Source organism: Rosa rugosa, chromosome 2 (assembly GCF_958449725.1).
Source record: "Rosa rugosa chromosome 2, drRosRugo1.1, whole genome shotgun sequence".
Taxonomy (NCBI): domain Eukaryota; kingdom Viridiplantae; phylum Streptophyta; class Magnoliopsida; order Rosales; family Rosaceae; genus Rosa; species Rosa rugosa.
Genome location: NC_084821.1, coordinates 69,407,918 through 69,430,704, shown reverse-complemented (window position 1 = coordinate 69,430,704; position 22,787 = coordinate 69,407,918). Strand labels below are relative to the sequence as shown.

Genomic DNA, 22,787 nt, shown 5'->3' with positions numbered 1-22,787 from the left:
GATCTTTGGCTTTTGGTGGATTTTTTTGGAGACTTTGAAATATGGATCATGAAAAATTATGATAAGAAAACATGGGAGTTACGTTACAAAATAAAAGTAGAAAAGATCCGACAATAACTTCACTGGACAAATTAGTGAAATTACAGTTGTGCTGAATGGGAGCATGGGGCTTGTTCCGCGTAGCATAAAGAATGTTACTTTAGGAGATCATTCGATGAAAATATTGAAACTTCCAACATTGGCTCCAAGCATCTTCAGTTGGAGAGGATGGATAGATATAAGAACTGCGGCATCTTCAGCTATACTGAGAGCCTGATCTCTTTGAAATTATGCCAATGCAGCTCTGTGGATCAAGGCCTAAATTGCCGGACCTAGAAACTGCACTAGGCTTTATGGAAAATTGGCCAGGTTCACCTAAAATGTTCCGATGACTAAAGGCTATACAATGACTATCCTTAATTCCGCCCAAGAACCTAAATTTTCTTTTTAAAGGAATCAACTATCACCCCAAATGAGATGAACCACTCATGACAAAGAAAGATTGAAACTTTATCTCACAGCGAATTGTCATCTGAAACGTGACAAACATATGGGTTCTTCCATAGAAACAACCTGTCAAGAATCACAAGAAACTTTCATGGTCCATATGTAGTTGGCCTACTTACTACTTGTCCATCTCTATGTACCCTACTTTGTAAAAGGTAATCCTCAACTTGAGAATTGAAACCATCCCCTTCTTTAATCCACTTCTTTTAGAATCTTAATTTGACTTGAAATCCCAAGTGCCTGAACGTTTGGGTCATTCATAAACATGCAACCAACAATTTTTACCGTTATGCATAATGCTGAAAACATGCGCATTGTCTTCTTCTTCAATAGGCAATTGACACAAGAGACAATACCAGATAGGGACAAGCAAATACAGAAGGAAACTTCATCTATCACCATCTTATTGTCCAGAAAGGTAGATGATGAAGTAGACCTTGGTTGCCCCAACTCACATGCCCATATGGGTTTTCATGGCTTTCCCATGTGCTCTCTCCTAAATAACACAAGCAAATATTATACAAACCCTTCTTTGTATATCCCCCATCTGACTTAAATAAATGCACTTGCATTCTCTTCAATCATTCATTCCCTGGCAGATTAGTATCTTTTGTAGAAAACTGTTTAATGGAATCTCTAATTATAGCCACAATCTTCACAAAAAGCTGTCATTGAAAGACACAGAATTGTAATAAAAAATGGAAGTAGATTTTGATTCCAGTTTGAGATTCACAGACAAAGTTAGACCTTGGAAAACCCTTATGGAGATATACAATTTCTATAAACAAAAATGCAAGCACATTATTGATGGATTCAAGAATGCCAGATTCCACTTAACATACTTCGAAATCTGTTTGTGGATAACTTCTTGACAAGTCTCTTGGCATCAGAAACTTCTGCTTCTGCAAGTTTCTCAATGTTTTTCAAGTACCCAGAATGGGCAATTTTCCTTCTCCCACTGTTGCAACTTGTCAATGACATTAAAATGGAGAACAAGAACTTCTTGTTACCTGCATTTCCTAGCTGGTCTGGATCAAACCGCTGCAGGAGAAGGCGTATGTTCCGATCATCCTGCACGAAACGTTTTCGATTTTTGGGGTTCAAAACCATGCTGGAGAGTGCCTCGGCCGCCATTTCCCGAACCTCAAATGACTTGGAATCAAGAAACTTAACCAGCTCTGTCATGAAATTTGCATCCCCCATTGCCTTCTTGGCTTCCTCTGACGCTTCACAAAGCCTAATCGCCACTTTCAACGCCAATTCCTGACTCGAAACCTCCCCATTTCTCAAAAAATACATCAGCTGATCCACAAACCCGTACTTGATCAAAACACTAACACTACTACTGCAACAAAAACACAAATTCTCAATTGCCCTCAACGCAATCTCCCTCACTTTGCACGAACAATCCGATCTTGGCTCCGAAACGCGAAGCAATGATCGAATCCCACCCTCCTTAATCACCAAATTCCGAATCCCTTCATCCCCAGAAGCTATATTCTGCAGAAACTCAATTGCATTTATCTTCAACCCTTCCTCTTTAGACCTCACAAGCCCAATAAAAGTCCCTACAGCTCCTTCTTCAACCATGAACCTCTTTATCTCTTCCACCCCCACAAGATTCTTAAGCACCCCACAAGCTGAACCAACCAACCCACCTGAGCTCTCCCCACATTCACATAACTTAAGCAGAGCTGTGACTCCTCCATGAGCTGAAATAGACCACCCATTATCCCCATTCTCAGTTAACCTCTGCAAACTTCTCGCAGCTCCTTCTTTCCCACTTTCACTTCCACTCTCCAAAACCCTTATCAACGGCGCAATAACTCCGGCTCCGATCAAAACTCCCTTATACAATCCAAACCCAGCAACCAAAGCCACGATCTTCGCCGACCCATCTTGGATTCCCACCTCATTCGAATCAAGAAAACCAATCAACAAACCCACAATCTCACTCTGCTCCACGACCACCTTTACATACTTGTCGTCTTCCACAATCGACTCGTACAAATTCTCCAAAGCTTGGCGCTTCATCTCCGCGTCGCCAACCTTCATTCTCGTCATCAAGTCCCTCACGTAAAACCTCATGTCGTCTCTGCAAGCCCCGTTCCCGGGTCTCGAGACCACGATGGCGAAGCGGTGAGTCAGCACGCCGGCGTTGTAGATTTCCGAGAGGCTTCCGGCGTGGAGATCGAGCTTCGCGGCGAGCTTGTCCAGGTCGCTCTGCATCAGAAGCTTGCCGGAGTAGGAAAGATCGACGCAGCGCCGAGCAAGATCGTGGCACTCGTTAATGGTAGCTAACGTCTTCGACAGAACGCCGGAGAGAACTGGGTTTTCATCTCCGTCGGAGTTTTCGACGGCGGCGAGGCCGGAGTTGAGCTCTTCGAGCTTGGCTGTAATCGTTTTCCATTTTCCGGCGAAGATTTTGATGGAGTAGGTGAGGGATATGAGGGAGGAGATGGACTGAATGGCTTGCCGGAGACTTGATTCTCCGGCGGCGGAGGGTTGGTCTGGTTCTTTGCCTTGACTGCTGCTCTGCTCTTCTTCCCCCATTATGGTTCTCTCACTGGTTTTGGAGAGAACCCATTAACCGGGTCGTATTCCGGCGAGGTGGGTGCGAATATTCCGGCCAATTTGATCGGAATTTAGTAACAGAATATGGAATCTTATCGTGAAGAACAGAGAATAAGGGGACTTAAGGCTGGTTCAGTTTTGGGGCTCTACGATACTTTATCTCTGGTTTTGGCAGCTGATCCAGTGATAATGTGCATTTACGAGACCGACCTTTTCGTGTGGCGTGTGAGAGTGATAGATGAGGAGGAATTTAGTAGGGGTGTTTGTGTCATTTCAGGTGGAGAAAGGGTATCTCCAACTCAATCTGTTGGAAGTTGGAGCCCTATTTAGGAGGGGGGTAGTTTTATTATGCTACATGATCATCTAAGAGTACTTAGCGTAGTTACTTCTTTGTACCAGAAAAAATAATAATTTGTTGTATAGTTCTAGCCGATAAATTATTTCGAATCACAGATGCGTAGAAGTTTATGACTATCTGATAATTTCTACTTCGTGTGAAATGTGAATTGTTATAAAATGCTACATATTGCAATGATGTGTTGGTGTCATTGCAATTTAAATAAGTTAGGGGATTATTATCTTACTATTGGAGTTAAAGCTTCAAAGCAATCCTTACATTATGCAAAGGACTGATTTACTATTATTTTAGGTAACTTTAGTCTTTTATAGTGGAAGTTGGAACCATCTATTATGTTAAGATGTAACTAATTAACCACATTATTTAATATATTAAGATGTCACTAATTAGCAGCATTATTTAATCTCAATTGTCAATGTCAAGTAGACAAGTTTCAAACCAAAAAAGAAGAAAAAGGATGGTTAGTCTTCCCACTTTTATACTATACTAACTTAACAGTTTCAGTTTCCAATTTTCTCTATCATCTTTAAGAATTCTTTTCATGTAAATTTTGTTTCTACATTTTTTATTTATTTAATTAAGTCACACTTTATCGATGAAGTGAGAGTGTTATTAGAGTTGTATGTTTTAAAAATTTGTAATAGATCGGGGGGATTAAGACGAGCCTATCAGGGTTAAAACCACCATCCACAAGTGATTTTGTTGTACCATTTTCACAACCATATAGCGATATTGCATTAATATGGAAATCCTATTTGTGCGCACAAGTATAACATTTGCAAAGGCTAAAAAGGGGTAAAAGATCATATTGTACAATATGAAAGACCATACTTTTCCCAAATATGAGAAAGCACCCAGCTAAATGTTCATCTATGGAGAAAAGGGACTGTTTGCGTTGAGTACACGAGTAAGGGATTGTTAATATCAGAAATTTCCTGCCTTTGGACCTTTTAACTTTACAACTTTATATGAACTTGTTATGGAGAAACTAGTTAAGCATAAGCAAACCAAGCATGAGATATTAATACCTAGTGATACAATTAAGTGGACTAGTAGTGAGGTTGTTAAGGTTATGGACCACATTTATAAAGGGAAGCTATTTTGATTTGGTGAAAAGGAAGAAAAAGGGTGGCTTTCAATAGGCTTAGCATGGAGATGACACAATCCCCACCCCACCATGTGAAGAGAAGAAGCCCTTTGTTGGGTGCCTTGAGGTAGCAGTCTTCTTTATATCAATATATCATATAGCTAGCTTGAAGTGGAGCTTAATCTCTATTTACACAAGTTGAAAAGAAGGTGTTTTCTGAACTCCTTTTGGAGTAGAATGGATTATGGTTAGAGGAGCTTTAAAAAGCCAAAAGCTACATTCCCCTTTCACAAGTAAAGCTTGAAAGGTAATGTGCATTGACCATCCTTGCGTAATAAGATACAGATAGCAAACGAGAGACTTACAGAAAGTATGTAATTGTTAACCGTCACTCATCACATTTTTATCAATATCTACGAACTGTATTATCCTTACAGTTTACATCAACAAATAGCTTACGATTTGATTACTTCTATGGGAGATATATTTTTGAAACATGATCGAACTTAATAATCAACGTCTTCAATTTTCAAATTGCATTATATTATCGACATGAATATGAGTTTGCCTTAATCATTCTTTACTATAGAGGATCTCTCTATTATCACACTCTTGGCAAAGTAGGAGCTAGCTAGGCGTGCATCAAAACCCTAGAAGATGACAAATGAGATGAAATTAAAATTCAATGACCCATGATATCACTGGGTGTCTAAATGTGGTCAAGTGCTGTGTCCTGTAACGTGACAAAACGGATATCAGAATTCTGTAAGTCACGGATTTTGCCCTATATATGTTCTTGTTGATCATACATATCTTGTTTATGCCTGTGTGGGGGAAATCGATTCTGAGAATATAAAAAAATCTGTTGAAACTTTCTGTACTCGATGGATCGTAGGCCAATCCCATCAGGGAATGAGCAATAATCAATAGCAGATTTTGTCCCTTAACTATAATTCAATCTGCACATGGTCTCAACCCATATCTTACATACTTTTCATAATTGAATCCATATCTTTGTATTGCAGACTTTAGGCTCCATAATTTAGTAGCTAGAACATGTAACACTCTCATTCCTTATATGTATTGAAGCATGAGTAAGCTTTTAATTTGCTGTATTAAGATCTAGACAACTATGAGATACAAAAGGCTTTGGTGATTGGTTTGGGTAAATTATGTGGGATGAACATGAAATCATGACCATTGTGTTGAGTTGGGGATCACTTCATTTCATCGACATTTTTCCTTCTGCAAAAGTAGGGTTATTTAGCTATAAGGTGGATCCAAGGGGAGTAGTGCGACCGCAGGCAATCCCCCACTCGAATATCTGTGTACTTATGTTACTTATGACCAAGTATTGAGTAGCTTCGTGTTTCTTTGTGCCGGAGTGTTATGATATTTGAAGGAGCTTGAGGTAGAGACGTAGGGTTGAGTTGTGATTAGATTGAGAGTAAAGAGAGCAAAAGTTAATTAACCTAAAAGAGTTTGACAAATTGTTGATGAACTGTGATATGTTAGTAAGTTATAATTCTAACATTGTAAATGTTATGAGTTCGATTCTCACTGACATATGTAAGGGTAGGGTGAATTAAGAATTTTTTTTTTTTTTAGAAGTGTTCGACAAATTATTTTGAAGAAACTAACATAAAACTAACTAAAAAAACAAAACAAGTTAAAATATGAGCTCCTTCATCTCGTTAAAGATCTGCCTACTATTAACTACACACGTTTGTCTAAGATCCTTATTAAGGTCTATGCTATGACGGTGGTTCAATGCTCTTTAACTCTTTAAGCGTTAGGTAGAAAATGCTATCTGGGTGCACAAGCTCGAAAGTGATGGTTGGGGACACCTTTGAGTAGGGAAGAAGTGAAATTCAATACAGCTAGCTACAAGCATGCACAGTTTCGATATATACCTTAGCTTTGAAGAGAAAAGTACATATAACAAATATTGCATGCTGAATCAGATCTACTCCAATCACCAATGGCTGGTACATAAACATGACCCATAATCAAGATGTGTATGAGTGTATCTTAGAATAAGACAAAAGACATTGCTTGATGAAGTTGAATGAATTTGGTGCTTGTCAACCTATTCCTTGTGGGAAACAAATGTGCTTCACAATCATTCCAACTATTTAGGCAATCAAAACCGTCTAATCTTTGTCTTTTTTTTTTTGGGTTTTACAGAATCTAACCCTTGCAAAGTCCGTTGTTAGGTATATGGCCAACCCTAAAACCCAAATTATCTTCTTGCTTATAATCCTAATTTTCTTTTAGTGAATGAAATGGAGATTGATGACCAATCGGGCACAGACACGAAATGTATGTGAAATTTGTGGCTTTGTGGAGGACTGTAATCAAGTCCTCAAACCAGTTGGTGTTAGGTGTTCATCAACAGATTCATGATCTAGAGAAATAGCCATGATAACAAACATGGAGACCAAAAAGTTTTCGTTTAGAATGTGGGATCCTAGAATGTGTGACTTAGAGATCATGGAAGGGACCAGCATAGCCTAAAAACTGATATGGTAATTATTTTCTTGAGATTTGAATAGGACAGAATGCCACAACATGCTTATAATTACATAAGGTTAATATATATAGCCTAAAAAAAAATAGCATGCAATTTAAAGTACATAAATTTGCTCAATATTCAAATCATTATTGTTACATCTAAGCCTAATATTTAAAAATATTGTTTTAGAAAGAGATCGATTGATTTTTATTGATCGACTTTACTATAACACATGTCTATGATATTGTCACGGTGTCACCAACTTATATTAATAACAGAATATCTTTAACATCCCATATCCTTAACATCCCTTAACCCAGCTAGTTTGACAAAAAAGATACCAAACCATCATTAGCTAAAGATTAAAAATGTCAAATTAAATCTAACTTTGATCTACTATTTAATTTCCTATAAAATCTCAATTTTATTGAATCCTTTTGTTTCCTATACTATCAAATAATGCATACTTTCCTTCTATGTTCTCATGTCTTACCATTAATTTCTTCTAAAATCTCAATTTTATTGAATCCTTTTGTTTCCTATACTATTGAATAAATTTTATTGGATCTTTTTATTTCCTATACTATCAAATAATGCATACTTGGTTCTATATATGTTCCCATGTTTATGATGGAGTTAAACACTCAACTAATTAAATGCTTTAAAGAATTGGTTCATGAAAAACATATGCCTCTAACCTGTCTAATTGGCTAATCTGGCTAGACCATGAAGATGCTTTGCACCATCATACTCACGATGTGAAAATTTTACTTTTTTTTTTTTTTTTAAAGGCGTTTGGAACTCAGCCTAACTGAGAGGCTCAGTCCCACGGCCGTTGTTATTATTAACTGAATGAACATAGTACAATAGAGAGGACATAAAACCTGTGAAAATTTTACTTAGATTGGGTCAGTTTAGTGATCTCTCATTACCTTGATCTAGAGAAAATTAACAAGAAGCAAAACAGAGAGTCAAATAACCAGCTGCGCCTACTCCAAGTCGGAGGAGCTAGTAGTTATAAGGACAGAACCTGTATTTCTTGCACTCCTGTTCTCCACTGTGCTCATCACTTTCACCTACCGAAAGTTAGAAGGAAAAAAGAAGATCTTAAACTCCAGGGAAAAATTGTCCAAAAAGAAGAAAAAACCCCAAGGAAAAAAGACCCAGAATGTGGGTGTTACATAGTACATACTGATGCCCAGCCACCACTAACCATTTCTTGCACTCGTGTTCTCCACTGTGCTCGTCACTTTCACATACCGAAACTTAGAAGAAAAAAGAAGATCTTAAACTGAAGGAAAAAATTGTCCAAAAAGAAGAAAAAACCCCAACGAAAAAAGACCCACAATGTGGGTGTTACATACTGATGCATCCCTGCCACCACTAACCATAGTCTCTGCATAAGCAGCTTAACAAAGCCAAGATGCCAGCATGCAAGAAGCAGCATAACAAGGCCAAGATGCCAGCATGCAAGTCTAAATGACATTTCTAATTGTCTTTTTATGCCTGATTTATAATCCTAAGACTCAACCATGTTACAGAAGAACTTCACCAATCTCTGAAGCGCAAAAAGGCTGACAGTGCTGTGGGTGTTACAGCTTATGATATGGCTGTCTCTGATTGTCAACCTAGTTTCCAATCCAACTCTATAAACATTGTATCCATTCTTGTTGTACCCGGGTACTGGTTCTTCAGTCAGCTTGTTGTGCTACTGATGATTTGTGGGCTATTGTTCTTTTCTCAATTCTTTCCATTTTTTGAAGTGAGGTTCGTAATCTCAAGTCCCATGCCGGTTAGTGGTGAAACTAAAGTCTCATCATAAGTAGAATAACAAGGCAGATCCGCAATCGTCAAAGATATTTCTGAATGTCTTTTTCACAGGATTATATAAACCCAAGCCTCGTCTACAATTCAGGACAACTTCACCAGTCTCTAAAATGCATAAAGCCTTAAAATAATCAAAACCTTTAGGTAAACCTCTGCGGAAATGCTTATGACTTCGGTCCACGATTCTTTTACCCCATATTCTTTCATCACCCATATTCTCAAGGAGTTGCATACAAACAGAGAATTTCCAAAAGTCCCAACCGAACTGGAAATACTACAATAATAACCAACAACATTTGCGGGGAGTGAAATATTTTGAGCAATTAATAATCTCCTTCGCAAGATCAAAAGACACTATTGTCGCCAGGTCTTCCCAATCAATGGCTACCCAGTGCAGAGTTTCGTTTAATAATCACCCCTGGGCTCCTTTCGGCATGAGAGAATCCCTCATATTTTTTATCATCCTCCATGAACCTGTCTTGAGGGTAAAGACATGCATTGTGGTTTCTGTGGCTCGTATTACCTTGTAATCTTCAATGGTGGAATCATAACCGAATCCAAACCAATACAACTCATTAGGGTCGGGCATTCCCAAGGGGACATCATCATCAACAGTAGGTGCTTCCGGTAACCGCTTGAATTCTCTAGTACTAGGGTTCCATATGATGACATTCAAATTCTACACATATCAAGCGATTGCAAGAACGGTAGAACCATAGATAGTTGGCAAGAAAGACTTTACAGGGAAATCAAGCTCTGTGATTGCAACATTGCCATTATCTTCTTTCGATATAATGGCGGCTTGGGAACCCCGTGTTGCGACAAGGAGCTTGAGGCAGTTGGTTCTAACGCGGCTAAGGTGCTTCTTCACAAAATAGGGATCAGAGATTAAAGTAAGCCATAATTTGCATACAGAGCAAAACCTTAGTAGAGATTTGGTCGGTAGCCTGGACAGTATGTCAACGATGATGGCCTCGTCGAAGTCACGACTGACAGTGTTAATTTGTTGTTGCTGTCCCCGAATTGGTATGGAGTCGGCCATGTTTATTTTCTCATTAGGACGATGGGAAAGAAGGGGAATTATATAGGGTTTAGGGTTTCCGAGCCTATATATATGTGTAGGAATTATGTGAAAGTTAATCTTAAATTTTATTTTAAATAAAATCTTATATCGGATATGAAATTGATGAATAATTCTTGAGTTCACCAAGTAGGTGACGAGGTGAACCTACGAACTGCTCGAATTTAACTACCGTGAGAGAGCAATCTCAATAAGAAAGTACTAATTGTATGCGTTAATTATACACGCTCATGACTGATGCAAATGCTTTAATAGTTTCTCTTCTTCTAACTCCTCCAATAGAATTGCTTCTGGTTACATGTACAATTCTGTTCGAGATCTCACTAATTTGAAGAAGTTTTGTGTCCCTTGCAAGCCTCATAGAGCTCCACGTATGGTTGAAGTTTATTGGCATCCTCCACTTCTTGGTTGGGTGATGGTGCTTGGCGTAGCTAATTTGGTCATGCGGGTTACGGTGGCATCTTTAGAGATTTTAGAGGTGGTATTATGGGTGCCTTTAATCTTAATATTCGGAGCTCTATGGCAGCGGAGGTTATGGCAGAAAGTTAGCTCGGGTACGGAACTAGAAACATGTATATATAATTAGAAGTTGACTCGGCTCTTGTTCTTTCATTTTTGTTCATTCTCCTCACTTGATACCTTGAAAGCTGTGAATTGAGTGACATAATTGTTTGTATCGTATCTCTCATATGTATTCCGTTATTTACACATTTATTAAGAAGGAAACCAAGCTGCTGATGCTCTTGCTGACGTGGGTCTCTATTATGATGGTTTAAGGTAATGGGACATGCCCTCGGATCTTATTCACTCTTATTGTAGGAGGGATTACTGAGGGCTGCCCAATTTTCGATTTTGTTAGTTTCACTTCCTTCTTATATTTGTCATTTGTTTTATTTTCTGATTGCTTTTTCTTGAGGAGTTTGGTTTTATGACACCCCCCCCCCCCCCCCCCCCCGGCCGGGCGTTCTTGTATAGATAGGGTGTTAGTCTACTTTGTTTCTTTAAGTAGATACATTTTATTGATCAATTATAAGTTCAGATACAATCAATGGACAGAGGAGTCGGAGAAAACTCCGGAGCAGAACCAAACCATGAAAAAGAAGAAGCAACTAAAAGAGAAAGTTTAGCAAGGCAGTAGGCAACATTGTTGCCTTCCCTGAGGAGAAACATTAGGGCAAGCCTGCTTTAACAGCTTCGCGTCTTTGATAAGAACTCCTAAAGGTGATACATCAACATCTTGTTTTGCTACGTTCGATCATGTATGAGTGCAGCACAATCAGACTCCAATTGCAACTCGGGTATGGTCCTAGCTATGAAAATGCTGTACAGAAGTTACAATCAGCCAACACAGTAGCTTGAACTGGACAGAGAAATGAGGACCACTCCGACATTCAGATCCCAACTACAAGTCTATTGCCCATTACCATAAAATCAATTTCCACCACAAAAACTCACTAACAGCAATGGCAGAGTAAAGCCACCAAAAAATTAGTGAGTGAGTTTTTGTGGTGAAAATTGATTGGAATCAAGCTAAACCATGATTGGAATCAAGTCAATGAACATGAATCAAGCTAAACTATCCACCAAAAAAATTCAAGATTGGAAAGGCCATAGAAAAGTATGACGGAAATAACAGAGTGAAGCAAAACCTTTCTTACTCCAACCCGGAGGAGCTGGTAGTTATAAGGATAGAAGCTCCATTTTTGCACCCTTGTTCTCCACTTTCACCAATACCAAAATTCAAAATAAGCATTGAGGGGCAAAAAAGAAACCTTAAAGTGAACGGAAAAAGACTCGAAATGTTGGTGTCACATACTTGCGCCAATGCAGTTCAATGGTGAAACTAAAGTCTCCACATAAGCAACACACTGAGGAGAATACTCCTCGCAATTCCAAGTGACACTTCTAAATGTCTTTTCTTCCGGATTATATACTCCCAAGGCTTGTCTATGATTGAGAAGAACTTCACCATTGTCACAAATGCATAAAGGTGTCAACATGCTGTTAAAATATTGTTGAGGTAAAACCTCTGGGGAAGTGCATACAACTTCGGTCCAAGATTCCTCTACCCCATATTCCTTCATCAACCATATACCAAATTCATGGTATACAAACAACGAATTCCCAACCATCACAACTGAAGTAGATACGGGGCTATTGGGAGCAGGGCGACCACAGGGGAGTAGTGCCATCACTTGAAATTTCTCCTCCGCGAGACCAATAGACACTATTCCCAAAGTACCTTCCTCATACTCTGCCCCGCTTAGAAGGGCTACCCAATGTAGAGTTTCGTTTAGTAAGAAGCCCTGCTTTTCTCGCAGAATGATGCACTCACTCTCTTCCCTAATACGATTGAAATCTGTAATGGTTCTCCATGAACCCGTTTTGAGTGTAAATACCTGAAGTGTGGTTGGCTCTTCATATATTTTGGTGGCTCGTATTACCTTGAAATCTGCAATGGTGGAATCATAACCAAAACCAGCAAAACATAGGAAACTCACAAAGTCATATTCTCTACCATCAAGTTCAGGTTGCGGTAGCTGCTTGAACTCTCTAGTACAAGGGTTCCATAATATGATGTTACCCATTTCAAACTCCATACAAATTAATCAAGCCATTGCAAGAACCATAGATCACAGGAAAAAAGTCAGGAAAGTCAGACGTTACCGGATACTCGAGCTCTTGTGTGACTGCAACGTCACCATCATCATCTACCTTCACTACAGAAGCTTGGGAAGGCCTTGTTCCGACGAGGAGGTTGAAGCGGTGGTTAGTGTTGACTTTGCTCAGGTGTTGCTTAACAAAAGAGGGATTGGAGATCAAAGCACGCCATGACTTGCGTACGCAGAGAAATCGAAGTAGAGATTTGGCCGGCAGCCTTGACAGTATCTCAGCAATGCTGTCATCATCGAACTCAGGACTGACTGTGTTTGTTTGTGGAGCTGAATCCGGCTCGCCGGCCATGTTTGGGCTCTGGGATTTGAGTTCTCTTTTGTCGTATGGAAAGAAGAGTTAGAAGCTTGTGCTGAGAGAACCCACGCTCTGCTGATATACAGACTACAGTCTCTACGGTTTTGGATTCGAATTTCGAAGGAGGAACTGAGGAAGGGAAGGTGGGGGTGTTGACTGTTGACTAAAATGAAACTGGAAAGACCAGAAGTGTTGTTGAAACTGGTGTTTTGTATATGCTACGCGTAATTATATCTTATGGTAGGACCCTAGCTAGATCTTAAAGATTAAGAAAACGATCTAAGACTTTGAACTATCTTATTTAGCCAACACAGAATTATGATCTAATAAAATAAAAACTTAATAGTAAATAAAATAATAATAAGGGTACAACAAAAAAGTAAGAATAAAAAAGAAGTCACTTTCTTCAAAAGTGTAATACTACTTTAACGATTAAAAAATATAAATTCCCTTTAAAAAAAAAAAAAAGGTCAATTGACATTAGGGAAGTAGATAGTGTAACTGTGTAAGTGAATTTCAATGTAGTAGTCTAATACTAACTAAGAGAAATGTAGTCTTATGTGACTAATGGAAAACAGTGTACAATACCAAACGAAAAGTGCGACAATTATACTAAAAAATTAGGTCGGTTATTGATCGTAAAACATACACGAACAAAATATTTTGGTTTAAGCAGTTTTCTTTCGTTCCAAGATGTTAATAGGAAGCAATTCCCTTTTTAAATTGGCATCTCTTCAATTTTTTACACTGGACTTTCTTCATCAACTTGAAGAGTTGAAGTGGAAGAGTAGCTATTCAAGAAACTAAGATTACAGTAATTGAGATGTTAGAAGAATACTGTTAGCGCTAGTTTGGGATTGCTGAGACTTTTAAAGAATATTGCTGCTACTGTGTTGTGAGAATAATCATCTGTGAATTAAAACAGTTTCGTGTTTGGTAAATAATATTTTTAAAAGTGTTGTCAGTACATAAAACAAATACAGAGTGTATTTTGAAACCACTGGGCTGCTTCTAAAATCTGCTACTAGTGACCTATAAAACTTTCAATTAAAACTACTTATTATTTATTTATCAAATATAATAAAATTTAAAATTTTAAACAGAAGTTGATTTTTTTTTGTAAGTTAAACAATCCGGAACGAGGTCTTTGAATGGACTAGTGGAGGAATGGTGCAAAAGTAAGTTTTGACAGACACTACTTGAGGACAGTGTTGCTCTATTTATTGGAATGCACTGAAGGTGAGGAAAGCTTGTCGTTTCTATTAGAAAATAGTGACCGAGGGGAGCACCTACTACTCCATTAGTTATGTCTAAAAAGGAAAAATGTTACTTTAACACATACGAGATCAGTTGGTTCAGTTGCGTCACATGGGTTTTGACTTCGATGGCTCTGAACCAAGTCTTCAAGAAGGAAGAGTTTTTCATGCTCTAAAATACCACAGAGTCACAAACCAATTTGGAACACTAGGAAATCAAGTAGAAACCATACAAAAAACCCCTATTAGTTGCACCTACTATCATCGATCACAACCTTAAAAGGTTGTAATCAACATGCGTATGTGCTACAAGTTGTAATTAAATTACAGACTTTCAATACATAATTTTTTTTGAAAAAATAAATAGAGCATTAGACGATATTAGCTCATTTGTGATAGCTTATTTGGAATGTTAAGTATACATCCACAATCCCAAAAGAAAGGGGACCATCACAACCAGGACTTTCAATCGATAACTTGCTTGCAATAATCTTAACAATGCTTACAGTCTCCACACAAGTTTCAAATTTGCCAAACCTAGTTGCTATGATCTTAACAATGTCATGAAGATGATGGATGGTTTGAGCCAGTAGGTGTTGGATTTGATCTAGGATGTTGGCTTTGGTCTTTGCCTTTTTCTCCTGCGACCTACAAGCCATTATATACCCATAACTGTTAGCCCAAATTAATTAATAGTACTCTCAAATCACTTCATCATATTTTTAACAAATCACAATCTGAGACTTCTTGCTCATGAGCTTGTCATGTGGGATTTTGATGAAAATTGACAAAGATATGGCTACTATTTGGCAGGCTGGAGGAATGATCGAAGCCATAACTAATCAACAAAGGTTGTAAGAGCCAAACGTGCATGTTGGGATAATAGTAATGAAGTTTATTTATCATTCAATTCAAATCATAGTTTAAGGACTCAATTGCAACTCGGGTATGGTCTTCTGAAAATGCAGTCAGAAGTTACAAGCAGAGTTTAATGAAACATATGCGAGTTTTCAACCATATCAAAATCAACTAACACGTTTTCATTGAATGACTTAAAAATCAAGAGAAGGTTGAACTCACCACAGTAAGAGGAACACTCGGAACTCAACTATAAGTTGTGACAACTTTACTGTACATTATCAATTTCTACCACATAAACTCACCAAATCACAATGCCAAAGACCAAAGTAAAGCCAAATCAAATTTCCACAAGTAAACGCGAATTAAGGTAAAATACCTAACACCAAAGATTCAAGATTTGAAATTCCAGAGAAATATGAGGTAATTAACTTAATGAAGTAGTACCTTTCTTACTCCAACCCGGAGGAGCCACCAAGGACAGAACTTCCATTTTTGCACCCTTGTTCTCCACTTTGCTTGCCCTTTCACTTTCACCTACTGAATTGAAACTAAAATTAGAAGGGGATAAAAAATAAAAAATAAAAAATAAAAAAAAACTTAAGCTCAAGGGAAAAAAAAACGTTGGTGCCACATACCCGTTATTGGTGAAACTAAAGTCTCCACATATGCAACATAATGAAGAAAATATGCCTCACAATCACAAATTATCTATATACTAAAGTTCCTACACTATTCATTTTACTGTTCACCATAACAGTAGAAAGACGGTTCTGCCCTTGAATTACTCTGATAGAAGTTGACATCGATTGGGCCAAAAAATCTAACCGACTAAAAGAAAAAGTTGAGATGCCTGAAGCTATCTAGAAGTGTCGAGGCCTTTATCATGAAATCTCGAAGCCTCTATCACCGACTTATTTACACCGACAAAAACACCGACGGAAGCGTCTATATATACCAAAATTCGTTGTTCCCGATCGTCGGGTTTGGTCGTCAATGAATGCTTGGATAGAGTTTGATAACGTTAACTCTTCCTGATAACGTTAGCTCTTCCGGATTATCATGTTTGATTATCAAGTTTGGTTGTGATCAAAGTTTGATAGTGTTGGGGTCTCTTCTGATTTTGTGTTTTCTTTTCAGATTTTGTTGTTTGTCAAGCACACAGAGAACGAGGGAGGGAAAAAAAAAAAAAAAAAAAAAAAAAAAAAGGGGAAGAAGGAAAAGAAGGAGAGAGAGAGATCAGAAGTGCCGGTCTTAACTGTGAATAACGAAGCAGCAGCTGTAAGCGGCTCGGTGAGTGTTGATTGTAAGTGGGCTTATTGGAGTAATAGGATGCGTAATCAGATTTCCTTTTTGCGTTCTGAGAGAGCTTTCTTTCTTGGCCATTTATTTTGGTTAATAAAATTAATTGGTCTTTGTATGACATGTGGGTCAATTGATAAAATCCATTAGATGAAAATACACTGGATATTCAATGTTGACGTGAGAACCGTTTGAGGTAAAACTGGAAGTGAATGGAGCTGTTGGATTTTCTTTATTAATGCCTTGCTGTTATGCTTATGTCTACAACAGGGTGTTTGAAGTCAATAAGTATAGTACTTGAGTTTAGTTTTAGTTTTGCCGACCAAGCTATTGTTTATGTGCCAAAGATATGTGCAAACAAATCGTATGATTTAAACCGTAAGAGAACTTAGGCTTAATCCACGTTTTCACTCATGTTAGGAGTAACTAAAGTATGTAATTTTTGTTCCTTACTTGGATATAAAGTGGAAACTTATAATAAATTATTTGTGTATTGAGTTTATAATACATATAAGCATTATAGTGTCATATTTTGTAATTGGTCTTTTTAGTTTGGCCTCTGTGAAGAATGGCTTGCAGACTATGTGATCAATCTGTTCCATTTGTGTGTGTGCTTTTTTTTTTTTTTTTCCTTTCTCTTCCTCCCTTTTCTTTCCTTCTTTCTTTTGTGTATGGAATTTAGGTGTGTGTGATCAATCTGTTCCATTTCTGTGTGTGTGTGTGTGTTTTTTTTTTTTTTTTTCCTTTCTCTTCCTCCCTTTTCTTTCTTTCTTTTTCTCTCCCTCCCTCTTATCTCTCCCTTCGCTTTTTTGGAGTGATCTGCAACTTCTTTTACCTATTTTAAATGATTTAAAATTGCAGGGATGGCATCAAACAATCGAAAGCTGAAGGGAAAAAGATACTTAAGAATGAATGATGGACCAAATGATAATGATCAACAAAATGTGCAGAATGCATTGGATGGTCACACTACTGCTACCTTTTTTGATAACAATATCAATCGTCGAATCAAATCAAGAAGATGGATAGAAGGTTAGTATATTAGTGTGAAAAAAAAAAGAGTTTACCAACATTTGGTTGTTATTTATGGAATGAAAATGACTTAACAATATTTTTATTTTTATTTTTTAAATAGTGTCTGAAGCGGTGGTTGAGGATAGCCGGGTAAAGCAACACAATGATGATGGTATCAATGTAATACAACATCGAGATAAGCGAGTTAGAAATAATCGAGAGACGTCAAATGTGACAATGAAGCGAACTACTGTTACTGAGGCTAATTCGAATGGTAATGGTCAGGGTGGAACTGGTAAGTGCAATATTCTAGGTAATAGATTGTTATCATGGGAAACGAGTATGAGTGTAAAAAACAAAAAAAAGTTAAGCATGCATACGAGTGTGACTTACCTTTTTTTAATAACAATAATTTAAGTATGAATATTCTATGCAATTTGAGTTTTTTGAGGTTAATGTAAACATAGTTTTTGTACATGTTTAACAATATGATCATTCTTTGCAATTTGATATTTCCACAGCCCCCTTCCTCCTTCTCACTTTTGGCAAATTGTATGCAGGCGAACATTTACATTCATTCGGTCAAGCAAGCTATCAAAGCACTAGACAAGGTAATTTTTTTTTTTTTTCAAAATTGTATCTATTATACTTATCAAAATAGATAGTTGCATATGTCGTTTGACAAAAAGGGAAATTGTATTGATAGGTTCAATCATTAGATATGAAGATGCAGGCGACAATATTTATGTTTGTGATTACTGTGATGCACTGTTTTGGCTTGAAGAGGCAATTAAACAAACATCGACGAAAGTGTCTCCTATCTATACAAATTGTTGCAAAAAAGGGAAAATTAAACTTCCACATGCTAAACCAACTCCGAATTTTCTTAGAACATTATTAGATCCAAATAACGGTTCGGAAAGTAAACTTTTTAGGGAAAATATTCGAATTTATAATTCAATGTTTTCGTTTACATCAATGGGAGCAATAATTGATCGAAAAATAAATACTGGATTAGGTCCGTACGTATTTAAAATCAGTGGTCAAGTACATCATTTAATGGGTTCTATATTGCCATCTGAGGGAGAATTTCCTAAATATGCACAATTATATATATATGATACTCAAAATGAGATTTATAATCGTATTAATGCTATTGATCCTACTCATATGAATAACAACATCAAACCATATATAGTTGAAGGACTTATTAAGATGTTCGATGAAATTAATGAATTAGTTAAACAATTTCGAACGATAAGAGATAAATTTGAAAATCAGTGTTTACCTTTATTTACTGTGAATGTACTTGATTGTTTACGTACTGATAGTAAACAATATGAAAGACCAACATCTGAGGAAATTAGTGGTCTCATTGTGGGCGATATTGGAGAACATAATTCAGAGAGAGACATAATTATTGAATCAAATAATAGACAATTGCAACGAGTTTCGAAAATACATCCAAAATATATGTCATTACAATATCCGATTCTTTTTCCGTATGGTGAAGATGGATATAAACCAAATTTATTGATGCACAAAACATCTACAAATTCCCAACAAAAAAGAGAGAGAATATCAATGCGAAGTTATATTACGTATCAAATTCAAGACAGACGTAACGTAGAAAATACTTTATTACAGGGTGGACGATTATTTCAACAATTTTTAGTTGATGCTTATGCAACTGTTGAGGAAGATCGTTTAGATTGGATAAGGAAAAATCAAAAAAATTTCCGAAATGAAATTCTTAAAGAAATGTATACTGCATCTTCATCTGGAATTCATAAAGGTCATGACTTAGGACAAAAAATTATTTTACCAAGTTCTCATACTGGAAGTCCTAGAGATATGATTAATAATTATCAAGATGCTATGGCAATTTGCAGACAATATGGCAATCCTGATTTATTTATAACTTTTACTTGCAATGTTAAATGGATAGAAATACAAAGATATTTTAAAAATGATCCTAAATCTAAAATTGAAGACAGGCCTGATATAATTTCGAGAATATTTAACATAAAATTACAAAATATGATTACATATATTAAATCTGGGGAACCTTTTGGACAAGTTGAGGCAGATGTTTGCACAATAGAATTTCAAAAAAGAGGACTTCCTCATGCTCATATGTTGTTTTGGTTAAAAAGAGATTATAAATGTTATACAGCAGCAGATATAGACTCTATTATTTCAGCTGAATTACCAGATAAAAATGTTAATCCAGAACTTTTTGATATTGTAAGTCAATTTATGATTCATGGGCCATGTGGACAAATTAATCCAAAAAGCCCTTGCATGAAAGATGGAAAATGCTCTAAATTCTTTCCAAAACCATATAACACAAAAACTATATTCGAAGCTAATTCACCACCAACATATAAACGTATCAATGATGACACAAAATTCGTCGAAAAAAATGGCGTTCATGTTGGTAATAATTTTGTTGTACCATATAATTCAAACTTATTATTGAGATACAATGCTCATATTAATGTTGAATTATGTTCTCAATCTATGTTAATTAAATATTTATTCAAATATATTAATAAAGGTCCAGATAGAGCTCGAATTTTGTTACAAGAAAACTTAAATGATGAAATTCAAACTTATCTTAATTGTCGTTATCTAACTCCTCATGAATCTATTTGGAGATTGTTTGAATATCTAATTCATTCTAAGCATCCTGCTGTACAACGTTTACAAATACATCTACCGTTAGAACAAAATGTTATTTTTAATGAATCTGAATCTCTTGAATCAATCATAGAACGTAAAAGTACAGAAGATACTACATTAACCGGATGGTTTCAAGCAAATAAAATTTACCCAGAGGCACGCGAATTAACTTATGTAGAATTTCCAACTAAGTTTGTTTGGCATGATCGCACAAAATGTTGGGCACCAAGAAAACGATATGAAACAATTGGACGAATAACATATATACATTCTGCAAAAGGCGAACTATATTTTATGAGAATGTTATTAAATATTCAAAAAGGTTGTAGTGATTTCAATTCAATAAAGACCGTTAATGAGATTACATACCCTTCTTATCAAGAAGCCTGTCAAGCCTTGGGGTTATTAGGAGATGATAAAGAATGGATTGAAGCATTAACAAATTCTTCATATATTGCAACGGCTTCTGAAATACGCCAACTTTTTGTTACAATAATCTTATTTTGCGATGTTGCAAGTCCTCAAACATTATTTGATTTACATTGGTCAAATATGTGTGATGATATTTTATATAAAGCTAGATTAGAAACTCAAAATCCAAATTTGACCTTACCAGAATCAGAACTGAAGAACACATTGTTATTTGAACTAGAACACCTATTTAATATGTCATCAAGTTCATTAAAAGATCATCAATTACCAATGCCTGATAAAAATAAAATATTAGAATTGAAAAATAAATTATTAAAAGAAGAATTAGATTATAACTGTCGAGAATTAAAACATTTACATACAAATTTAGTTGCTCAGTTAAATACGTGTCAAAAAATTGTTTATGATGAAGTAATTGAAGGGATTGAAAAAAAAACATGCAACGCTTTTTTTGTTCATGGTCATGGAGGAACTGGCAAAACTTTTTTATGGCATACAATAATAAGTAAATTAAGATCTGAAGGAAAAATTGTTTTAGCTGTTGCATCATCAGGAATTGCTTCAATATTACTTCCAAATGGTAGAACCGCTCATTCTAGATTTAAAATACCTATTACAATAAATAATTTATCAATATGTCCGATAAAGAAAGGTACTCATCTTGCAAAATTAATTGATAGAGCAGAACTAATTATTTGGGACGAAGCTCCAATGTGTCATAAACATTGTTTTGAGTCATTAGATAAATCTTTACGAGATATTTTATCAAATTCAAATAATATACAAAAAGATAAACCATTCGGTGGTAAACCCATTTTATTAGGTGGTGATTTTAGACAAATTTTACCTGTTATCACCGGAGGAACTAAAGAACAAATAATTGAAGCTTCATTAAACTACTCATACCTTTGGCAATCATTTAAAATATTTCATTTAACAGAAAATATGAGATTATCAAAAAAAAATTTAACTGATGAAGATAGAAAAAATATTTCAGCTTTTGCAAATTGGCTATTACAAATTGGAGAAGGTAAAATACAATCTATAAATTATGAAAATGATATAGATACATCATGGGTTGAAATTCCAAACGATATACTTATTGATAATTATATAGATCCAATAAAAGCAATTTTTCTAGCAACTTATCAAAATTTCAATGAAAATTACAACAAATTTGATTATTTAAGAGAACGTGCAATAGTTACACCACGAAATACTACAGTAACAGAAATAAACAATTATGCTATAAATTTATTGCCAGGTAATGTGAGTACTTACCTAAGCTCAGATACTATTGTTCAAAATTCAAAAAATCATGAAAATATGGATGTTTTATATCCAACAGAATTCTTAAATAAATTGGAATTTCCTGGATTACCATCGCATAAATTAATTTTGAAGATCGGAATGCCTATTATGTTATTAAGAAATTTAAATCAACGATCTGGATTATGTAATGGTACAAGATTAATAATAACAGCATTATTTGATAGATTAATAGAAGCAAAAATATTAACAGGAACAAATATAAATCAAAAAAAATTTATACCTAGAATTGTTCTTACAGCTACTGAAAATAAGTGGCCATTCATTTTTAAAAGACGACAATTTCCAGTTAGACCATGTTATGCTATGACAATTAATAAAAGTCAAGGTCAATCTTTAAATCAAGTTGGCATATATTTACCTGAACCTGTTTTTACTCACGGACAATTATATGTTGCACTTTCAAGAGTTACATCAAGAAATAGTTTAAAAATTTTAATAAATAATAGTAATAATATACCAAATAAATACACTAAAAACATAGTGTACAAAGATGTGTTACTAAATTTATAAATCAAAACATACATTATATAATGTTAATATATAATGTATGTTTTCATCTGGAAAGATGTGGGATTGATTGACATTGAGAAAGAAAGAAAGAGAGGTGAGGAACAATGTCCTCCCGATTTGGACAGTGCCAGGAATGAACTGGACATAGCCAGAAAATACCACAAATGGAGCAAAAGAAACACCACAAAGGTGAGAGAAGAGCAGCAGATTCTTGAGGATGCTGAAAAGGATGAAGGAGAAAGGACCTCCCCCCAACTCTTAGGCCTTCAATCTAGATCTTCAGGGAGGCCCTATCCAAATCAAGCTTCGTAACCAACTGAGCTTGGCCGGAGAAATCGAAATCAAAGAGAGTAAAGATTGGTCTGTTTGAAATTTGTATTTAACTGAAATTGATCTATTTGAAATTTGTATCTAGCTCATCCAATCCAACTACCAATTGT

The 22,787-nt window shown here is 36.0% G+C and overlaps 4 protein-coding genes and 1 long non-coding RNA gene across 8 annotated transcripts; 1 reads left to right on the top strand and 4 right to left on the bottom strand.

The window, feature by feature from the left end:
* Positions 1-1,232: 1,232 nt before the first annotated feature.
* LOC133729739 (uncharacterized) lies at positions 1,233-3,482 on the bottom strand. The gene has a single exon (XM_062157304.1). The coding sequence runs from the start codon at positions 3,097-3,099 to the stop codon at positions 1,360-1,362; it is 1,740 nt and encodes a 579-aa protein (XP_062013288.1). The 5' UTR covers positions 3,100-3,482; the 3' UTR covers positions 1,233-1,359.
* A 4,587-nt stretch (positions 3,483-8,069) lies between these two features.
* Positions 8,070-9,949, bottom strand: LOC133731399 (F-box protein CPR1-like). The gene is made up of 3 exons (XM_062158777.1): positions 9,650-9,949; positions 9,431-9,586; positions 8,070-8,156 (listed from the first exon to the last, which is right to left on the bottom strand). The coding sequence occupies exons 1-3, from the start codon at positions 9,947-9,949 to the stop codon at positions 8,070-8,072; spliced, it is 543 nt and encodes a 180-aa protein (XP_062014761.1).
* A 1,041-nt stretch (positions 9,950-10,990) lies between these two features.
* Positions 10,991-13,164, bottom strand: LOC133733444 (F-box/kelch-repeat protein At3g06240-like). 3 transcript variants are annotated; one of them, XM_062161062.1, is made up of 3 exons: positions 11,805-13,164; positions 11,638-11,709; positions 10,991-11,309 (listed from the first exon to the last, which is right to left on the bottom strand). In XM_062161062.1, the coding sequence occupies exons 1-2, from the start codon at positions 12,586-12,588 to the stop codon at positions 11,669-11,671; spliced, it is 825 nt and encodes a 274-aa protein (XP_062017046.1). In that variant the 5' UTR covers positions 12,589-13,164; the 3' UTR covers positions 10,991-11,309; positions 11,638-11,668. The 3 variants fall into 3 exon arrangements, with proteins under 3 accessions (XP_062017046.1, XP_062017047.1, XP_062017044.1); XM_062161063.1 differs by having other exon boundaries at positions 11,647-11,709; XM_062161060.1 differs by having other exon boundaries at positions 10,991-11,709.
* A 1,499-nt stretch (positions 13,165-14,663) lies between these two features.
* LOC133729738 (uncharacterized) lies at positions 14,664-15,783 on the bottom strand. Of its 2 annotated transcripts, none has more exons than XR_009856483.1 (3): positions 15,711-15,783; positions 15,520-15,609; positions 14,664-14,862 (listed from the first exon to the last, which is right to left on the bottom strand). It is a non-coding gene; the product is annotated as an uncharacterized LOC133729738 (long non-coding RNA). The 2 variants fall into 2 exon arrangements; XR_009856482.1 differs by having other exon boundaries at positions 15,520-15,612; positions 15,711-15,771.
* A 469-nt stretch (positions 15,784-16,252) lies between these two features.
* Positions 16,253-22,783, top strand: LOC133729736 (uncharacterized). Its single transcript, XM_062157303.1, has 5 exons — positions 16,253-16,365; positions 17,236-17,406; positions 17,510-17,683; positions 17,949-17,999; positions 22,403-22,783. The coding sequence occupies exons 2-5, from the start codon at positions 17,238-17,240 to the stop codon at positions 22,657-22,659; spliced, it is 651 nt and encodes a 216-aa protein (XP_062013287.1). The 5' UTR covers positions 16,253-16,365; positions 17,236-17,237; the 3' UTR covers positions 22,660-22,783.
* The last annotated feature ends 4 nt before the right edge of the window (positions 22,784-22,787 follow it).